This window comes from Haliotis cracherodii, unplaced genomic scaffold (assembly GCF_022045235.1).
Source record: "Haliotis cracherodii isolate W230 unplaced genomic scaffold, xgHalCrac1.p SCAF_35, whole genome shotgun sequence".
Classification (NCBI taxonomy): Eukaryota; Metazoa; Mollusca; class Gastropoda; order Lepetellida; family Haliotidae; genus Haliotis; species Haliotis cracherodii.
In genome coordinates this window covers 54,338-72,484 of record NW_027266292.1, presented here as the reverse complement: position 1 = coordinate 72,484, position 18,147 = coordinate 54,338, and the positions used below count along the sequence as shown (strand labels likewise).

The 18,147-nt window shown below is 41.3% G+C and overlaps 1 protein-coding gene across 1 annotated transcript in view; it reads left to right on the top strand.

Moving 5' to 3' along the window:
* Positions 1-18,147, top strand: part of LOC139477756 (uncharacterized) — a 98,371-nt gene that overhangs the window by 42,412 nt on the left and 37,812 nt on the right. Inside the window, exons 21-35 of the mRNA XM_071260163.1 lie at positions 701-977; positions 2,157-2,241; positions 4,569-4,733; positions 6,315-6,394; positions 7,646-7,766; positions 8,054-8,254; positions 8,538-8,650; positions 8,968-9,162; positions 9,975-10,712; positions 11,727-11,874; positions 13,364-13,549; positions 14,868-15,033; positions 15,949-16,123; positions 17,339-17,485; positions 17,814-18,010. Of these exons, the coding sequence (XP_071116264.1) occupies positions 701-977; positions 2,157-2,241; positions 4,569-4,733; positions 6,315-6,394; positions 7,646-7,766; positions 8,054-8,254; positions 8,538-8,650; positions 8,968-9,162; positions 9,975-10,712; positions 11,727-11,874; positions 13,364-13,549; positions 14,868-15,033; positions 15,949-16,123; positions 17,339-17,485; positions 17,814-18,010 (2,994 nt within the window). The remainder of the gene's footprint in view (positions 1-700; positions 978-2,156; positions 2,242-4,568; positions 4,734-6,314; positions 6,395-7,645; positions 7,767-8,053; positions 8,255-8,537; positions 8,651-8,967; positions 9,163-9,974; positions 10,713-11,726; positions 11,875-13,363; positions 13,550-14,867; positions 15,034-15,948; positions 16,124-17,338; positions 17,486-17,813; positions 18,011-18,147) is intronic.

Genomic DNA, 18,147 nt, shown 5'->3' with positions numbered 1-18,147 from the left:
ACATGTGCTTGAATTCTTAGAAGTATTATCAGGAGATAAATCTACAGTGTTTTCAGTGTAGGTTATCTGTAGATTTGACCACGCTAAATTGAATTTAGTTCTACACCGCTCGTCACTGTTATGACATATTGCTCATTGTGACGCAAAAAATATGACGTCACAGCCTTATATATAGAGAGGCGCAAAATTCCAAGCTTTCTGTCTCTTAAACTTAAAATAACGCATCCCATTTTAATTCTGGAAACCCATTTGTCCAGAAACTCTCCATGCTGTGGCCAGTCTCGGTCAAAGGTATTTGACCGAAATTAAACATGCTGTTTTCATGGGTACATATAAAGGAAGAAAAAATGGAGAAAAAATGGTTCGAAAACTCAAAATTGTAACTATGTTGCCCATATGGTGAAGAGTGGCCCATGGGCGAGAATATTTTCTCTGGCTCAAAACTCATGTTTTTGTTTTGGAAATATATAAAGGTGTTTCTAAAAGTATCATGAAACATATTTCAACTCATTTTAACTTAATCCAACTCATTTGGGGCGATATTAAAATATTTCGCTCATGGGTGAGAATATTTTCCTTTGCTCAAAACTCATATTTTTTGTTTTGCAAATGCATAAGGGTATTTCTAATGGTATCATGACACAAAATTCAACTCATTTTAACTTTATTCAAAGAATATGAAACTTTGTTCTCAACTTAGCTCTCCAAAGGATGAAGAAGCTGCGATCTTTGACCTTGCTAATGGTGAGGGTTTTGCAATGGATAATGGCAAGAGAAATAACTTCAAGTTGAAGAGCGCTGTTAAAACAACAGGAGTTCCGGTGACCTTCACTCTTGCTGCAGATACAGAAGACAAAATGATGGTCAAGTTCAAAGTTGGCCATGGAAATGTAGAGCGAATAGCAGTACCAATCATGCCACTGAGACTGTGGGTTGATGGCAGGTGTTCTTTTACCTTGAATGGATACAGTTTCATGGTAAGCTGTTTCATATCGTTGTCACAGGCATCCCATTCCTATAAAATCCTATATTTTCAGACTTCCCCTATATTTCCCTATGATTTCATTTTCTCCTTACAATTATCCCCACAAAGCGGTTTGCGGGCTATGGTATTAAAATGGACATCATCAGTCCGTCCTTCCATGTGTCCGTCTGTCTGCCTGTGCAAGATGTCGTATCTGGACCAGATCTTAAGAAACGTACAATATTTCTTCACCAAACTTAGTACATACATAGGTCTGATGGTGAACTGGTGCCTTTCGATAATTTGGAGTTTTCAACAAAAATACTTTTTGAGTTTCCTTGGCAACAACTTTGATTTTGGCTGGAAATGGCGGTAGTTCTCATTTCCGGAGCAGATCTTTAAAACCATACCATATTTCTTCGCGTAACTTGCACATAGATAGGTTTATTGGTGAACTGGTGCCTTTGATAGTTTGGGGATTTCAGCAAAAATATTTTTGAAATTCCATGGCAATGACTCTGACTTAGGCTGGAAATGGGGGTAGTCCTCATTTCCGGAGCAAGTCTTGAAAACCAAACCATATTTCTTCATGTAACTTGGCATCAGGTGGTCAGTCTTGAATGCATGTCATAATATTATTAATCGATGGTTATTGGCAGCCATGGTATGGCTTGTAGGTTGCTGAATGTTTATTTCTATTGTAACTTGATTGTTGTTTGTTTGTTGTTTCACGCTGCACTCGGCAATATTCCAGCTATCAAGTCTTGACTAGACAATAGAGTGATTGACATCATGAACATCGATCCACGCAATTGAAATACGATGACATGCATCCACCAAGTCAGCGAGCCTGACCACCCAATCCCGTTAGTCGCCTCTTACAACAAGCATTGTCGCCTTTTATGGCAAGCCTGGGTTGCTAAAGAGATATTGTAGCTTGGATCTTCATGGGTATATTGAAACTTATTATGGAACTGACCAAATAATATCCTGTGGGTGTTTCTGTGGATCACATATTTACGACATGTATTTCACCACATCCAGAATGTCCAGTGAACAAGGATGCTAGCAAACTGAGGATTTTCCACTCTTTAAAGAAACCTTAGAACAATAAGATGACGTCACTATAGTTAAATTCAGTTCAAACGTATTTCGCATCACAACCTTTAGTTACTCAATTTTGACTTTCCAGCAAGCTAACCTGGAGGTGAAGAAAGGCATGAGGCTAGAAGCCCTGGACTTGCTGAACCCTTCCCTTGTATGTGTGGCAACTGTTGGTACGTTCTCTTTGTCAAAGATGTAGAAGATTATTGGTTTCAATTTCTTTTTTATTTGTTCAAAGCCATGTTTCAGTAGAAATACTTGTTCCTTTTTGTAGCAGAGTGTTAAAAACACACCTTGCTCTATTCATCCCTCATTAACAGACTGACCTCCTCCATTCAACCCTCACAAACAGACTGACCTCCTCCATTCAACCCTCACAAACAGACTGACCTCCTCCATTCAACCCTCACTAACAGACTGACCTCCCTCCATTCAACCCTCACAGACTGACCTCCCTCCATTAAACCCTCACTAACAGACTGACCTCCCTCCATTCAACCCTCATTAACAGACTGCCCTTGTGTCATTCCTTGTGTTCATCCCTTGTGTTCATTCCTTGTGTTCATCCCTTGTGTTAATCCCTTGTGTTCATTCCTTGTGTTCATCCCCTGTGTTCATCCCTTGTGTTCATTCCTTGTGTTCATTCCTTGTGTTCATCCCTTGTGTTCATTCCTTGTGTTCATCCCTTGTGTTCATCCTTTGTGTTCATTCCTTGTGTTCATTCCTTGTGTTCATCTCTTGTGTTCCTCCCTTGTGTTCGTTTCCTTGTGTTCCTCCCTTGTGTTCATCCTTTGTGTTCATTCCTTGTGCTCATTCCTTGTGTTCATCTCTTGTGTTCCTCCCTTGTGTTCATTCCTTGTGTTCATCCCTTGTGTTCCTCCCTTGTGTTCATTCCTTGTGTTCATCCCTTGTGTTCATTCCTTGTGTTCATCCCTTGTGTTCATTCCTTGTGTTCATCACTTGTGTTCATTCCTTGTGTTCATCCCTTGTGTTCATTCCTTGTGCTCATTCCTTGTGTTAATCTCTTGTGCTCATTCCTTGTGTTCATCCCTTGTGTTCATTCCTTGTGTTCATCCCTTGTGTTCATTCCTTGTGTTCATCACTTGTGTTCATTCCTTGTGTTCATCCCTTGTGTTCATTCCTTGTGTTCATTCCTTGTGTTCATTCCTTGTGTTCATCTCTTGTGTTCATTCCTTGTGTTCATTCATTGTGCTCATTCCTTGTGTTAATCCCGTGTGCTCATTCCTTGTGATCATCCCTTGTGTTCATCCCTTGTGTTCATTCCTTGTGTTCATCCCTTGTGTTCATTCCTTGTGTTCATCCCTTGTGTTCATTCCTTGTGTTCATTCCTTGTGTTCATTCCTTGTGTTCATCCCTTGTGTTCCTCCCTTGTGTTCATTCCTTGTGTTCATCCCTTGTGTTCATTCCTTGTGTTCATTCCTTGTGTTCATCCCTTGTGTTCATCCCTTGTGTTCATTCCTTGTGTTCATCTCTTGTGTTCCTCCCTTGTGTTCATTTCCTTGTGTTCCTCCCTTGTGTCCATTCCTTGTGTTCATCCCTTGTGTTCATTCCTTGTGTTCATCCCTTGTGTTCATCCCTTGTGTTCATTCCTTGTGTTCATCCCTTGTGTTCATCCCTTGTGTTCATTCCTTGTGTTCATCCCTTGTGTTCATCCCTTGTGTTCATTCCTTGTGCTCATTCCTTGTGTTAATCCCTTGTGCTCATTCCTTGTGTTCATCCCTTGTGTTCATTCCTTGTGTTCATCCCTTGTGTTCATTCCTTGTGTTCATCACTTGTGTTCATCCCTTGTGTTCATTCCTTGTGCTCATTCCTTATGTTCATCCCTGGTGTTCATTCCTTGTGTTCATCCCTTGTGTTCATTCTTTGTTTTCATCCCTTGTGTTCATTCCTTGTGTTCATCCCTTGTGTTCATTCCTTGTGTTCATCCCTTGTGTTCATTGCTTGTGTTCATCCCTTGCGTTCATCCCTTGTGTTCATTCCTAGTGTTCATCCCTTGTGTTCATTCCTTGTGTTCATTCCTTGTGTTAATCCTTGTGTTCATCCCTTGTGTTCATCCCTTGTGTTCATTCCTTGTGTTTATCCCTTGTGTTCATTCCTTGTGTTCATTCTCAGTGTTCATTCCAAGTGTTTATTTTTCGTATTTATTGCAATGACAGTTCTCTCTTCCCCCCAAAATGCATGAAACGTTATCTTTGCAGACTATGATTTACTATTACTGTTTTTTAGAATCGCAAACACATTCAATAGTTACATCTTGAACTAAGCTAAAACAGAAGAAGGGGGTAGAGATATGTTTGTATGAGTAAAAACAAATTCTAGTTTGTATTCATTTCTTGTGTTCATTCCTGGTATTCAATTTTTGGTTTTACTTTTTATGTTTATTTCTTATGCCGTTTCTCAGTGTTTCCTTCCTAGTGTTTATTTCTTGCGTTTATTGTCTCTGTGATGTGCTTTTACATATTTCCATGTTTCTGTACAGCGGAAATTGCAGAAGATGGTCAGTTGTTAATCCATTTTGATGGCTGGACATCCAAGTATGATTATTGGACACAACCAGATGTGAAGAATCTTCACCCTCTTGGATACATGGCGGCTGTCGGACGCAGCAACAAGCAGTACTCCCCGAAGCTGCAGGCTCCTAAAAGTAGGTCATTCACAATGTCACAGCTTCATCACGACTGTCTATAAGTAATATATTAGGGAAGACATTAGGGTATTTCTTCCAAATGACGAAGGGGATTCTTTTGGCGTTTGGCATGACAATGTCAAAGGTCAAGGTCACGAAATAGAAAAATCTCACAAACATATTTGATTGCACTTTCTTAAAAAATATTCAGACATTTATAATTTTCTGAATATTATTTTCGTGAAAAAAAACAGAGTTGAAAGATAAATTTCGTTGCTGACAGCCTGAAATATTTATAAACAACAGATATAAGTTTCCAGAATTTAATTCCCAATAATTAAGGGTGCATATAACACATGAGTGCGTATTTTACGCGAATAAATAAGTCTTCTGTACATTGATCAAGTGGTAGGGGTGCTAATTGGGATTGTTCACTAGCCAATATATCAGCAAATATTGCCGTGGGCGCTTATTAGAGCGGGGGCTTATTATGTCGAATACGGTAATAGGTTTTGGTCAAAATACGTCAATGTCGGCATTCAGATTTTTGTACAACCTGGTACCATGTTATTGTCCGTTTCTGAATCATGTTTACATCTGCAGGCTTTAAAGTTAATATTTTTGTGTACATTTACAAATTCTTTCATCAAACGTCCAAGTCAGAATGACAAGATCTGATCAGTCCCGTGATCTAGATGAAATATGATGTATCCCACCTTGGATGGGAATAAATTTCTCAGGGAATAAATCCCTTATACTCCACCCTGAGCAATTTAGGCTCCACGAGGATTTCTGAAAGACAGAATAATTCCCTTATACCCCGCTTCCAAGCAAGAAGCTGAACGCTTTTTCCGAGTCAGTGGAAGTCACGTGACATAGCACAAGTTAAAAACAGCTCAATCTAACAGCTGTTTTCTATCAATTTTGGTTGAATTGTTTTACAGTGTCATATTAAAACATGGCGGCTCGTGGTATAAAACCTAACGTGGAATGCGTAACAGCCAATGTACCCCTCATGATCTTGCTACAACTTACTGTTTCCCAAATATAACATTTGTTACCTTACTTTTCTAGGTTTGTCAGCACCATACCTGTGCTCATTGGTTTCACCGAAGTATTAAACGTCTAAGACATGCATCACTTTTGGCTTTCCTCCCACATTGGGCTGACTTATTATGATATAACTGAAATCCTTTTCAAAGTTGTGTTAAACACAAGTCACACATTCACTCACTGTTAAACTCACGTGATACGTCCCAATGCTGCACGGACTTAGCGTAACTTCATGTACCAGTGTTACGTCATGTGTGGCCCCGTTAAGATTCTGGGGTAGAATAGGTCTTCAGTAACCCATGCTTGCCGTAAAAGGTGACTATGCTTGTCAAAAAGGCGACTAACGGCATCGGGTGGTCAGGCTCGCTGACTTGGTTGATGCATGTCATCGATCCCAATTGCGTGGATCAATGCCCATGACATCAATCACTGGATTGTCTGGTCCAGACTCGATTATTTACAGACCGCCGTCTTATAGCTGGAATATTGCTGAGTGCGGCGTTAAACAACAAACCAACCAACCAACGTCATGTGTGTATATTGCAGACTATGGCCGCCAGTTCGACTGGGCACAGTACCTACAGGAAGAGGATGCAGATCCTGTTCCCTGGGATTTCTTCTCTGATGTAAGTTGTAAAATACTGTAAATCTTGAAATTAACGCGAACGTGAATTAAATGCGAAAAATGCGAAAAATGCGAGTGGTCTTTGTTTGCATTTATGAAACTTCGAATTTATGTCTCCAAAATGACTATTAACGGCAAGACGACCTCACTGCACACTTTGGATAGTGGAATACAAACTTGAATATAATCACAAACACAGTTTATTGAGCAGCTGTTGTAAATCCATAACAAGTCATTTCAAGAAAAGGAATCACTGCTGGGGTCGAGAGTTCTACCCACTCATGTCAAACTAGGCATCATTGACCACTCCGATCAGTGAACTGTTGTTGGTTCAATTATCTTATTGCCTTTGAACTTCCTTAAACATATTAGCTGTGTGTTGTGTTTAGGAAAACACTCTTATTGTTATTACGGATGTAATAAGCAGTGCTATTTGTGTTTGATTGAATTAAGTGTGTTTTGGTTCTGCCATTTCCATGTTTTCAGCAGCCTGCTCACAGAATTATGATGCTGTTTCTTAGTTTTGCGTTACGTTCTATTTGTTTTCTGTTGCCAATTCCTAGTGTATTGAAGACATATGACAGGTTTTTGATGCAGCCTGTCAGTTTTATTGGTAGGCCTGGCATGGTGACCTGGGGGAACGGGTGGCCCAGTTGTCTAAGGCGCCGCAATTTGCTGTGCAGAGTTGCATGCCTTGGACACGCCAGAAACCTATCATTGTGGGTTCGAATCCCGGTTTGCCCCGATTCTGTTTCTAGGTTTGTCAGCATCATACCCGTGCTCGTGGGTTTCACCCAAGTGGTAAATGTCTAAGACCTGCATCACTTTGGGCTTTCCTCCCTAATTAAGCAGACACACCGTGATATAACTGAAATACTGTTTAAAGCAGCTTAAACCCAACTCACTCACTCATGGTGACCTCATTTCAGTTATGTTTCTATGTGCAACTGTCACACTTCCGCAGGGGCGGTCGGGTAGCCTAGTGGTTAAAGTGTTCGCTTGTCACGCCGAAGACCTGGGTTCGATTCCTGACATGGGTACAATGTGTGAAGCCCATTTCTGGTGTCCCCCGCCATGATATTACTGGAATATTGCTAAAGGCGGCGTAAAACCATACTCACTCACTCACTCATGCTTCCGCATCTTCCCTGGGGTTCCAGCTCCAGAAGGGGCCACATCACCAGATGAGGTGACGAGATGTTGTCAAAGTATCAAATATTTCACTGAAGGGTCTCCCTGTTTTTATTTTCAGATACAGAAAGAAGGCACGCCCCCAGACGAGACGTTGAGATGTCTCAACATGGCCCCCACGCAGACAACATCTAGCGGGCCGAGGCATCTCCGCTGCCAGAGTATGAAAAACAGAGGCTCAGGTACATCATTGAACCAAGGGCAGACAATCTGAGTTTTCGTTTTACACATTTTTGTACTCTAATATGGAATGCATCCTCAATGGGAGTGAGTATTGTTTTATGCCACTGTTAGCAATATTCCAGCAATATCATTGCGTAGGACACTATATTTTCAAATAACATTGCTTAAGAACCAGTTCTTTTATTTTTGAAAGCCTCTAAGAGTGTGAGATGATGATGATGATGATGATGATGATGATTTGCTTGTCATTCTGTTTACAAACTGGTAGCTTGGTTTTGACTTGCAGTCATCGAGCAGGATGTGAGGACAACGCTGAAGGACCCCCCAGCGGACCTGCGGGAGGATCTGAGTGAGTTCCTGACTCGCAATCAGCGTCTCTTCTGTGTCCTGCCCAAGTCTCTCAACATCAACTTTATCCGCTACCCATCGCTGTCGGCCATTGCCAACCACATGCAGCAGAACATCCACTTCCTGTGTCACCCAGACAGTAAGTTGTGGGGCATTGTGGGAGTTTATGAAACACAGCAAGCAATTAGAGAGGCACTGGAAGGGGAGGGGGTGAGCAGGGATGGTGTGAAGGAGCAGGGATGGGGTAAGGGAGCTGGGGGGGGGGGGGGGGGGTGAGGAAGCAGGGAGGGGGAGAGGGAGCAGGGAGGGGGAGAGGGAGCAGGGAGGGGATGGTCAAGCAGGGAGTGGTTGTAAGAGGTTTTGAGCATAACAGATTACTGAATTAGTTGACAAGAAGTGACTTGATGAACCTCCTGTTTCAGAGTTTGATGTGCACATGGTGGACCACCCTGGAATTGCCTTCCCCAGTCTGGCCGGCTATGCAGAGATGGAGACGGTGCTGATACTCACCTACCTGGCCTTGCTGCTGCAGGAGGTGGGACTCACTCACTCACTCACTCCCAAATTCCATTACACACACACACACACACTTGCTTACACTCACTCACTCACTCACTCACTCACTCAACCACTCACTCAACCACTCACTCACTCAACCACCCACCCACCCACCTCATGCTCACACACACACACACACACACACACACACACACACACACACACACACACACACACACACACACACACACACACACACACACACACACACACACACACACACAAACACACACACTCGCTTCCAGACTGACTCACAAACTGACTCACTCCCTCTCCCTGAATCCCTTGTTTCAGCACACACTGCCAGGGAAGCTGACAACGATGTTCCCGGAGGCAGACAAGATTGACCAGGACCAAGAGAAGATGGAGATCGCCTTCACCCGGCTGATGCGGCTGTATTTCAAAATGCTGTGGTTTCTCAGCGGGAGACACATCCTCAAGCAGTCCAAAAAGTTGCAGCGGATAAAGGCTTTCACTGGAGATCGTTTGGTGGGTACGAAAGGCTGAAAAACAGCATTATAAATAGATAACCATTGACATCTGGAGCGAATAAGTGAGGTTTTTTTTCCCCGGCACTTTAGCAATATTCCAGCAATAACATTTCAGTGGGGTGACACCAGAAATGCTTCACACATTGTACACATGTGGGGCTTTCACAACTAGACTACCTAACAACCCTTGACAGCTAATTTAAAAAAAAAAAAAAAAAAATAATAATAATAATAATAATAATGCCGATTCATCCTACCGGGTACCCATTCACTGCTGGGTTCTCAGAAGCCGAGCTGCCAAAACGTGTGTCAGCTCGTGGATTTCAGCAAAATGGTAAATGTCAAAGACCTGCACCACCTCGGGCTTTCCTCCCACATTAAGCTGAATCACCGTGATAAAACGGGAATATTGTTCAAAGCAACATTGAGGCAGTGGGTTGGTTAGCCAGTGGTTAAAGCGTTCACAACGAAGACCTGGGTTCAATTCCTGTGAAGCCCATTTCTGTTGCCCCACTGTGATAATGCTGGAATATTGCTAAAACTATACTCACTCAAAGCAATGTTAAACCCAACTCACTTACTCATTAGAGATCGGGTGGTCACTCTTGCTGACTTGGTTGATGCATGTCATCGTATACAAATCTTGCAGATCAATGCTCATGATGTCAATCACTGGGTTGTCTGTTCCAGACTCGATTATCCAGACTGCCGTCATATAGCTGGAGTATTGCTGAGTGTGGCATTAAACAACAAACAAACAAACACACCTTGTTTGTTCTTGATCTAAATGAGTGTCTTGGGTTTTTTCAGATTCTGGAGTCTAATGAAGCTATTGCTGTGAACACACTTCTAACAACTGCCCGGACGATGGACTCTTTCAACACTGTTGTCAGTGGTATGGGCAACCCAGAACATGTACAGTGCAAACCCCATGAGCTGGCCATGGCGCCTTTATCCGAAGTTTCCCATATTGACCTGGACTCATTTGACAACTATCACCATCTCATCTTCAAACTCGATCTACGAAACAACCAACTCAAGGAGCTACCCGAGGATCTGTTCACCAGGTTCTTAAATCTCACTCACCTCAACTTGGCTCGGAACCAGTTAATGACCTTGCCCTTGTTTGCCAAATGTGATCAGTTGACATCGATTGATGTAAGCTACAACAAACTAGCTGCATTACCTGCTGACCTATCTCAGGTCAAGGACAAACTCGTCTTCTTGAACATATCCCACAATCCCCTGTACACACTTCCTGCGGTGGTTCAGCTGTGTAAGAATCTCGTGGAACTCCATGCCGACAACGTTGGTAAAGTGCCGAGTATGGAAGCAATATGTACTATTATGCCTGCACTGGAGAAGCTGTCCTTGAACTACAATGTCATTGAAAAGTTGCCGTCTGCTTTACCGTCACAGCTGAAAGTGCTAGGTTTGGCTGGAATACCAATCATTGAACCGCTGGCGTCATCCAAAGCGACGTACACCTACACTTCCTTTGAAACATTTGTCAGTGAAAACACATTCCTGTCAAAAATGTCTGAACAGGTAATTAGCATGTTTTGTCAAAAATATCTGATACATTTAAATAATTCACTAATATACATAATTATATCGGGTAATGTCTATTTGAAATGTCTGCAATGTAATGAATTGGCGAATGTTGTCTTTCAAAGATTCCCGAAATGTATAGTGTATGTACTGAACAAAAGTTGTTAGTGATCATGAAATAGATGTATATATAACTAATCTCATTAAAATCACATCTGAGTTCCGGCTGCCACTAAACAAAGATTTGAGGACATCCCATTACGGGTCACGTCAGGACGACCTTTCGCGCACTTTGACTAACAAGAAGTTGACATCAGCGTATTCAAAAGCAGCTTTCTCGAGCTTTACGGCACTCGTTTCTACCTGGCGACTTCCATTTCATACTACGCCTGAAAAATATGTGTTGACACAGTTATCGATTAAGATCTTGAAAACTGAACAAACGAACATTCTGTAATGTCTTATATATGGTTGAGATTGTATGGCAGTGCTTCCCATGTACTGTGCAACGCCTCCTCTGTTCAAATGTTTATCCAACGGAAGCGAGAGATAGACGATCCTTTTGATGGAATCAGTCGTATGGTGCATAACTGTCGTTCGGAGTACACTGTCTTAACGTTTTCAAGGCTGCATGATTTGAAAACACATTCCCACTGTCACTTTCATGATCTGGTAAGTGATGCTCTGATTGGTCATATGAAAGGTCAGTCTGATGTGACCCGTAATGGGATGTCCTCAGATCTTTGTTTAGCGATAGCGAGAACAAGGATCTGATTTTAATGAGATTGGACAGGAACCTACAATCAGGATTTTTAATCCCAGATTCGTTCTGGTTGTTTCCAGGTTTGAAAGCACCAAACTATGCTTGTGAGTTTCAGCAAAGTGGCACACATCGGACATCTGTGAGCTTTCCTCCCACATCAAACTGTCCTGACTACTGTTGACTGATATGCTGTTGAAGCGGTGTTGAAGCCTACTCACTCACCCATTCACTCGTCTTATGTTTTCCAGGAGAGGAAGAGTCTGTTTCAGTCTGCTGACCCAGGGAAGACAGGGTCACTGACCCGTGATGGGGTCGTCCAGATCAACAATACGATGATGTCCAATGAAGCGTATCTCCGATTCGGACAAAGGAAAGACACACAACAGAAGGACAAAAGTAAGTATCATTCATGCACAGATTGAATTTCGTTATTGGTTTTTAATTTTATCAAAACATTTATATTTATTTGGTTGAAATACATGACAACACTCTGGTAAGCAAAGCTCTGTTTTCTGTCAAGGCAGAAGGACAAAAGTAAGTATAATTCATACATAGATTGTATTTCGTTATTATCCCCCGTCCAACGAAGTTGGCGTTAGATATAGAAACGGGCTCCGTCAGTCCATCACGTTTCGTTTCTGGAGCATAACTCAGAAACCATTCAATATTTTTTCATGAAACTTTGCACATCTGTCAGGTACATGCTGAACTGGTGCCTTTTGCTATTTAGAAATTTTAGAAATTTACTTTTTTTACGTTTCCATGGCAACAAGATGGACTTTTTTTACAATTTCCATGACAAGTTCCACCTCGGTTTAAAAAGGTTAGGGTTTGTATAGATTTAATTATGTCAAATTCTGAAAAAAGGGGCGGGGGATATGTTAGTGGCAAACTCTTGTTGGTTTTTAATTTTATCAAAACATTTATATTTTTTGGCTTGAAACACATGACAACACACTGGAAAGCAGAGCTTTGTTTTCTGTTCAGACGGGACTGAGTAGTTTTAGTTCAGTCTTTGTATTCTCCAACAGTGATGCTTCACAATAAAACAATATTCTCTATTGAGGTTATACTGCATTACATTATTCCAGGGGGCAGTGGGAGCCTTGAAATGGGATGTTCTCAATTCTTAGTTCTCGTGAACGATAAACATAGGTCTGTGGACATCCCATTACAGGTCATTTCAGAACAACCTTTCATCCAACCAGTCTGAGCGTTGCTTACCAGGTCAGGAAAGTGACAATGGGAATGTGTTTTCAAACCATGCAACCTCAAAATGGTTAACCAGGTTATTCGAACACGACTACTGATTCTGTCAAAATCATCGTCTATCTCTCACTTCAATGGGATAAGCATTTGAACTAAAGAGAATTTGCATAGCCCGTGGGATGAACTGTTGCATCCCTTGGGTATGCCAGAAACCTATGGTCATGGGTTAGAATCCCGGTTCGCCCCGATTATGTTTCTAGGTTTGTCAGCACCATACCCATGCTCATGGTCATCACTTTCAACTGAAAAAGGAGATAATAAATATACATAATTTAAAGTAAATTGTAACGACGTCCTGTTGCTCATTGTCCTGTAAAAGGTATGGGGGGCACGGGCGGCCCAGTCATCTAAGGCGCTGCGATTCGCAGTGCAGAGTTGCGTCCCCTGGACACGCCTGAAACCTATGATTGTGGGTTCGAATCCCGGTTCACCCCGATTATGTTTCTAGGTTTGTCAGCACCATACCCGTGCTCGTGGGTTTCACCGAAGTGGTTAACCTCTGAGACCTGCATCACTTCTGGATTTCTTCCCACACTAAGCTGACATACCGTGATATGAATGGAATATTGTTCAAAGCGGAGTTAAACCCAACTAACTCATGTTGAATGTGTTTCAGAGAATGGACCACTGCCAAACTTCCTGCTGTCGTGTAAGACTCTGGAGAGCCTGGATGTGTCCAACAACTGCCTCACCATTATTGAGGATTCCATATCTGATCTCACCAAGCTGGAGTCTCTCAATCTCACCAACAACCTCTCCCTGGCATCTGTGTCTGCAGAAATAACGGTCACGCCACTTAAAGGTGGGTTCCAAGATACTTTTTTTATTTTTCGGTTGATGGAAATCAGAAAAAGAAGAAAAACTAATATTGTCGATATGCATAGTGTGGGATAGGATAATTACATAAATATTCCCGCCGTCATATAGTTGGAAAATTGCTGAGTGCAGCGTTAAACAACAAACAAATAAACAAACATAAATATTCAATTTATACTAAAATATATAAGGCTCAGAGTTGAAACTTTGTATAAAGTTAATTGAGTTGTTGTACAATGCACAATATACGATAGTACATTCTTGCATACCGTATTAGACGCCAGGGCTTCTATTCATTTCGGACAAGCCTTTGACCCGGCGTCAATTAGAGGCCCGGCATCTATTGGAGGCCCAGCTTCTATTAATACCACCATTTCACTATGACCACGAATGTCCTAAATCGTCACGAAATGGAAATATTTTGTGTTCGTAGATATCCGTAGATATATCTCAATCGATTCTAGACCCGGCATCTATTTGAAGCCCGGCTTCTATTTTTTGCACTGAACAATTGACCCGGCTTCTATTTGAGGCCGGCGTCTATTAGATTGCCGGCGGCTATTAGATTCCCAGCATCTATTAGATTCTCGCCGTCTAATAGAAGAAATACGGTATTTAGTGGGAACATTGTGGAAATTTAGGGTATGGGATAAAGGAATGGCGTTTGTAAGTCCATCCGTCCGTCCGTCCGCTTCTCAAAGGGGTCAAATTTTCTCAGAAATTCTTTTAGTCAGAGAAATGAAATTTTACACACTGATGTTGCTGGTCATAGTCTGAGACGAGTTCGATTAATGGTGTTGTAATTTCATTTTTCACAGAGTTATGGCCCTTGCTCCAGGCTTTTTAACTCAGTGTGTAACTACTGTTGGAAATGGGGACAAGTTTTCTCAGAAGCTCCTGAAGTTACATGGTTGAAAATTTGCATGCTTATCTAAGAGACACTTATCTAGAATTAGTTATTATTTCGAGGGAATTTGTGTGTATTATTGTTACATTTTGTCATTTTTTCTGATGACGGTCCAAGTGCCTTTTTCTTATTAAGGCTTTACGGGACTCTTTCTGTGGTCAATATTCACCACTACATGAACAAAGAAAATTCTACTGTTCTCCATGTTGGGGGAAAGTGACTGCTGTTTTTATGTTTATAATGTATCGAAGTAAAACAAGTCTTTCAAAGACAAGTTTTTACTGATATAGCACTTGGTTGTTGTTTTAAAGATTACAACAAAAGGTTATTCAATTTTTTTTCTTGATGTCACCATATTGTTTGTTAAAATTGTTTTTATGATATTATGTTTTTTTAGAATTGCACCTGAAGAACTGTCCTGCGTTGAAAACCCCTCCGAAAGAGGTTGTTGGAAGAGGGTTCAAGGCCATCTACGGATACCTACGACGACTGAGAATGGGATCCGTGGACTGCAAGCGAACGAAGCTGATGTTTGTTGGACTCGGAGGAGCTGGCAAAACCAGGTACTGCATCCTTTCACCCTGAGCTTCCCAAACTCTTTTCAGGAGTTATGTCCCTTAGCTGCCCGGATCTGCTTTTATTCCCAAATTTCTGTGATTATGAACCTTGGTGTGTGTCTGTGACAAAGATGTTGATGTTTGCACGACGCTGCTGTAAAACTGTGGAATTCAATGACAGTCGTGTTAAACCCAAACTCACTCACTCACTCAGGGATTCAGAGCAAAGTAGATCATATGTATCTGATGTCATGGCATGTGTATTTGTTGGTTACTATGCCTGAAAAGAATCAGAAATTGAAGATAATTTGAACATTGATGTTGGTTAATGTGGTTGTCAAGATAGAACATGGATGGTTGTCAAGATAGAACATGGATAGTTGTCAAGATAGAACATGGATGGTTGTCAAGATAGAACATGGATGGTTGTCAAGATAGAACATGGATGGTTGTCAAGATAGGACATTGATGGCTGTCAAGATAGAACATGGATGGTTGTCAAGATAGAACTTGGATAGTTGTCAAGATAGAACATGGATGGTTGTCAAGATAGAACATGGATAGTTGTCAAGATAGAACATGGATGGTTGTCAAGATAGAACATGGATGGTTGTAAAGATAGAACATGGATAGTTGTCAAGATAGAACATGGATGGTTGTCAAGATAGGACATTGATGGCTGTCAAGATAGAACATGGATGGTTGTCAAGATAGAACTTGGATGGTTGTCAAGATAGAACATGGATGGTTGTCAAGATAGAACATGGATAGTTATAAAGTTACAACATGGATTGCTGTCAAGATAGAACATCATCACTGTATAGTACCAAGATGGCTTTTGTTTGAGTCATCAATAATCTACTTTTGAACAATCTTTTCCTCAATGATCTGTTCATGAATCAATGTTATCTTTTAACCCAGCCTGGTTCGAGTACTGACGGATGGCAGCTACGCCTACTACACCGACTACGGTGAAAACATCACCGACGGTATCGACATCACACGGTGGGACGTCCCTGTCGAGGGATCCAAGGAGCCCATCTCCTACAGCACCTGGGACTTTGCCGGACAGACAGTGTACTACAACACACATCAGGTAATGTGAACAACATGGCCACCACAAATCTGTGTTTGTTTTGTGGGAAACACCACTGCCTTTTCTCTATCTCTTTTCATGAATTTGGCTGTAATTTACAGCTTCCGAAATTGCCATTGGGACACAAGCCTTGCAAGGTGGTGATTCCCTACAGTTGTTTCTAAAGCCAATTCTTATCAATTGTTCATATATCCATCACTGGATTGTCCAGTCAGGTCTAGATTATTTGTAGGCCACTGTCATATAGCTGTAATATTGGTGAGCATAAAACAAACAAACAATCAGACAACAAATCTGCTAGAGTCAGAGTTTATGTCAAAGTTTATGTTAGTCAGAGTTTATGTCAGAGTTTATGTTAGTAAGAGTTTATATCAGAGTTTATGTCAGTTAGCTTTTATATCTGAGTTTATGTTAGGGTTTATGTTAGTCAGAGTTTATATCAGAGTTTATGTTAGTCAGAGTTTATATCAGAGTTTATGTCAGTCAGAGTTTATATCAGAGTTTATGTCAGTCAGAGTTTATGTCAGTCAGAGTTTATGTTAGGGTTTATGTTAGTCAGAGTTTATATCTGAGTTTATGTCAGTCAGAGTTTATATCTGAGTTTATGTCAGAGTTTATGTTAGTCAGAGTTTATATCTGAGTTTATGTTAGTCAGAGTTTATATCTGAGTTTATGTTAGTCAGAGTTTATATCAGAGTTTATGTTAGTCAGAGTTTATATCTGAGTTTATGTAAGTCAGAGTTTATATCTGAGTTTATGTTAGTCAGAGTTTATATCTGAGTTTATGTTAGTCAGAGTTTATATCTGAGTTTATGTTAGTCAGAGTTTATATCTGAGTTTATGTAAGTCAGAGTTTATATCTGAGTTTATGTTAGTCAGAGTTTATATCTGAGTTTATGTTAGTCAGAGTTTATATCTGAGTTTATGTTAGTCAGAGTTTATATCTGAGTTTATGTTAGTCAGAGTTTATATCTGAGTTTATGTAAGTCAGAGTTTATATCTGAGTTTATGTTAGTCAGAGTTTATATCTGAGTTTATGTTAGTCAGAGTTTATATCTGAGTTTATGTTAGTCAGAGTTTATATCTGAGTTTATGTTAGTCAGAGTTTATATCTGAGTTTATGTAAGTCAGAGTTTATATCTGAGTTTATGTTAGTCAGAGTTTATATCTGAGTTTATGTCAGAGTTTATTGTACTTTATGTCTTTCATCCTCAGTTTTTCCTGTCCAATCGTGCGGTCTACTTTCTCCTATGGAACATCAGACTGGGATATGAACATGCCGGCCTCGACTTCTGGCTCAGCTCCATTGCATGCCACGCCCCAAAAGCTCCTATACTGGTGGTTGGGACACACTGTGATAAGGTTAGTGATACATCGCATGCCACACTCTTAAACAGATGATGATGATAATGATAATGTTGATGTTGATTCTGCTGCTGCTGCTGCTGATAATGATGATGTTGACGCTGCTGCTGCTGATGATGATAATGTTGATGCTGCTGCTGTAAATAATGCTGCTGCTGCTGCTGCTGATGATGATAATAATGTTGCTGCTGCTGCTGCTGCTGCTGCTGATGATGATGATAATGTTGATGCCACTGCTGCCGCTGTTGCTGCTGCTGCTGATGTTGCTACTGCTGCTGGTGCTGGTGCTGCTGCTGCTAAAGATGATGATGATGTTGATCTTCAGGTGGAGAAGCCGAGAATGCCGACAGACGACCTGCAGCGGCGCTACCCACAGATCACAGGCTTCTACACAGTGAGCTCCTACACAGGGGATGGCATCGAGCAGCTGAAGGCCGACCTCATCAAGGTCACCCTGGAGCAGAAGTACATGGGGGAGAAGATCCCGGAGGCCTGGCTCAACCTCGAGAAAGTCCTCATCAAGTGAGAAGCACAGCCAACTCTAACTGTTCACTCTTTCTATGTTTTTCTAGGGGGATATTGCTGGCCGGAATTTGCTGAGGAGAATTGTCCAATTGGAATACATCCTTCACAGCCATGCTTCCTATTTAATCCAAAAG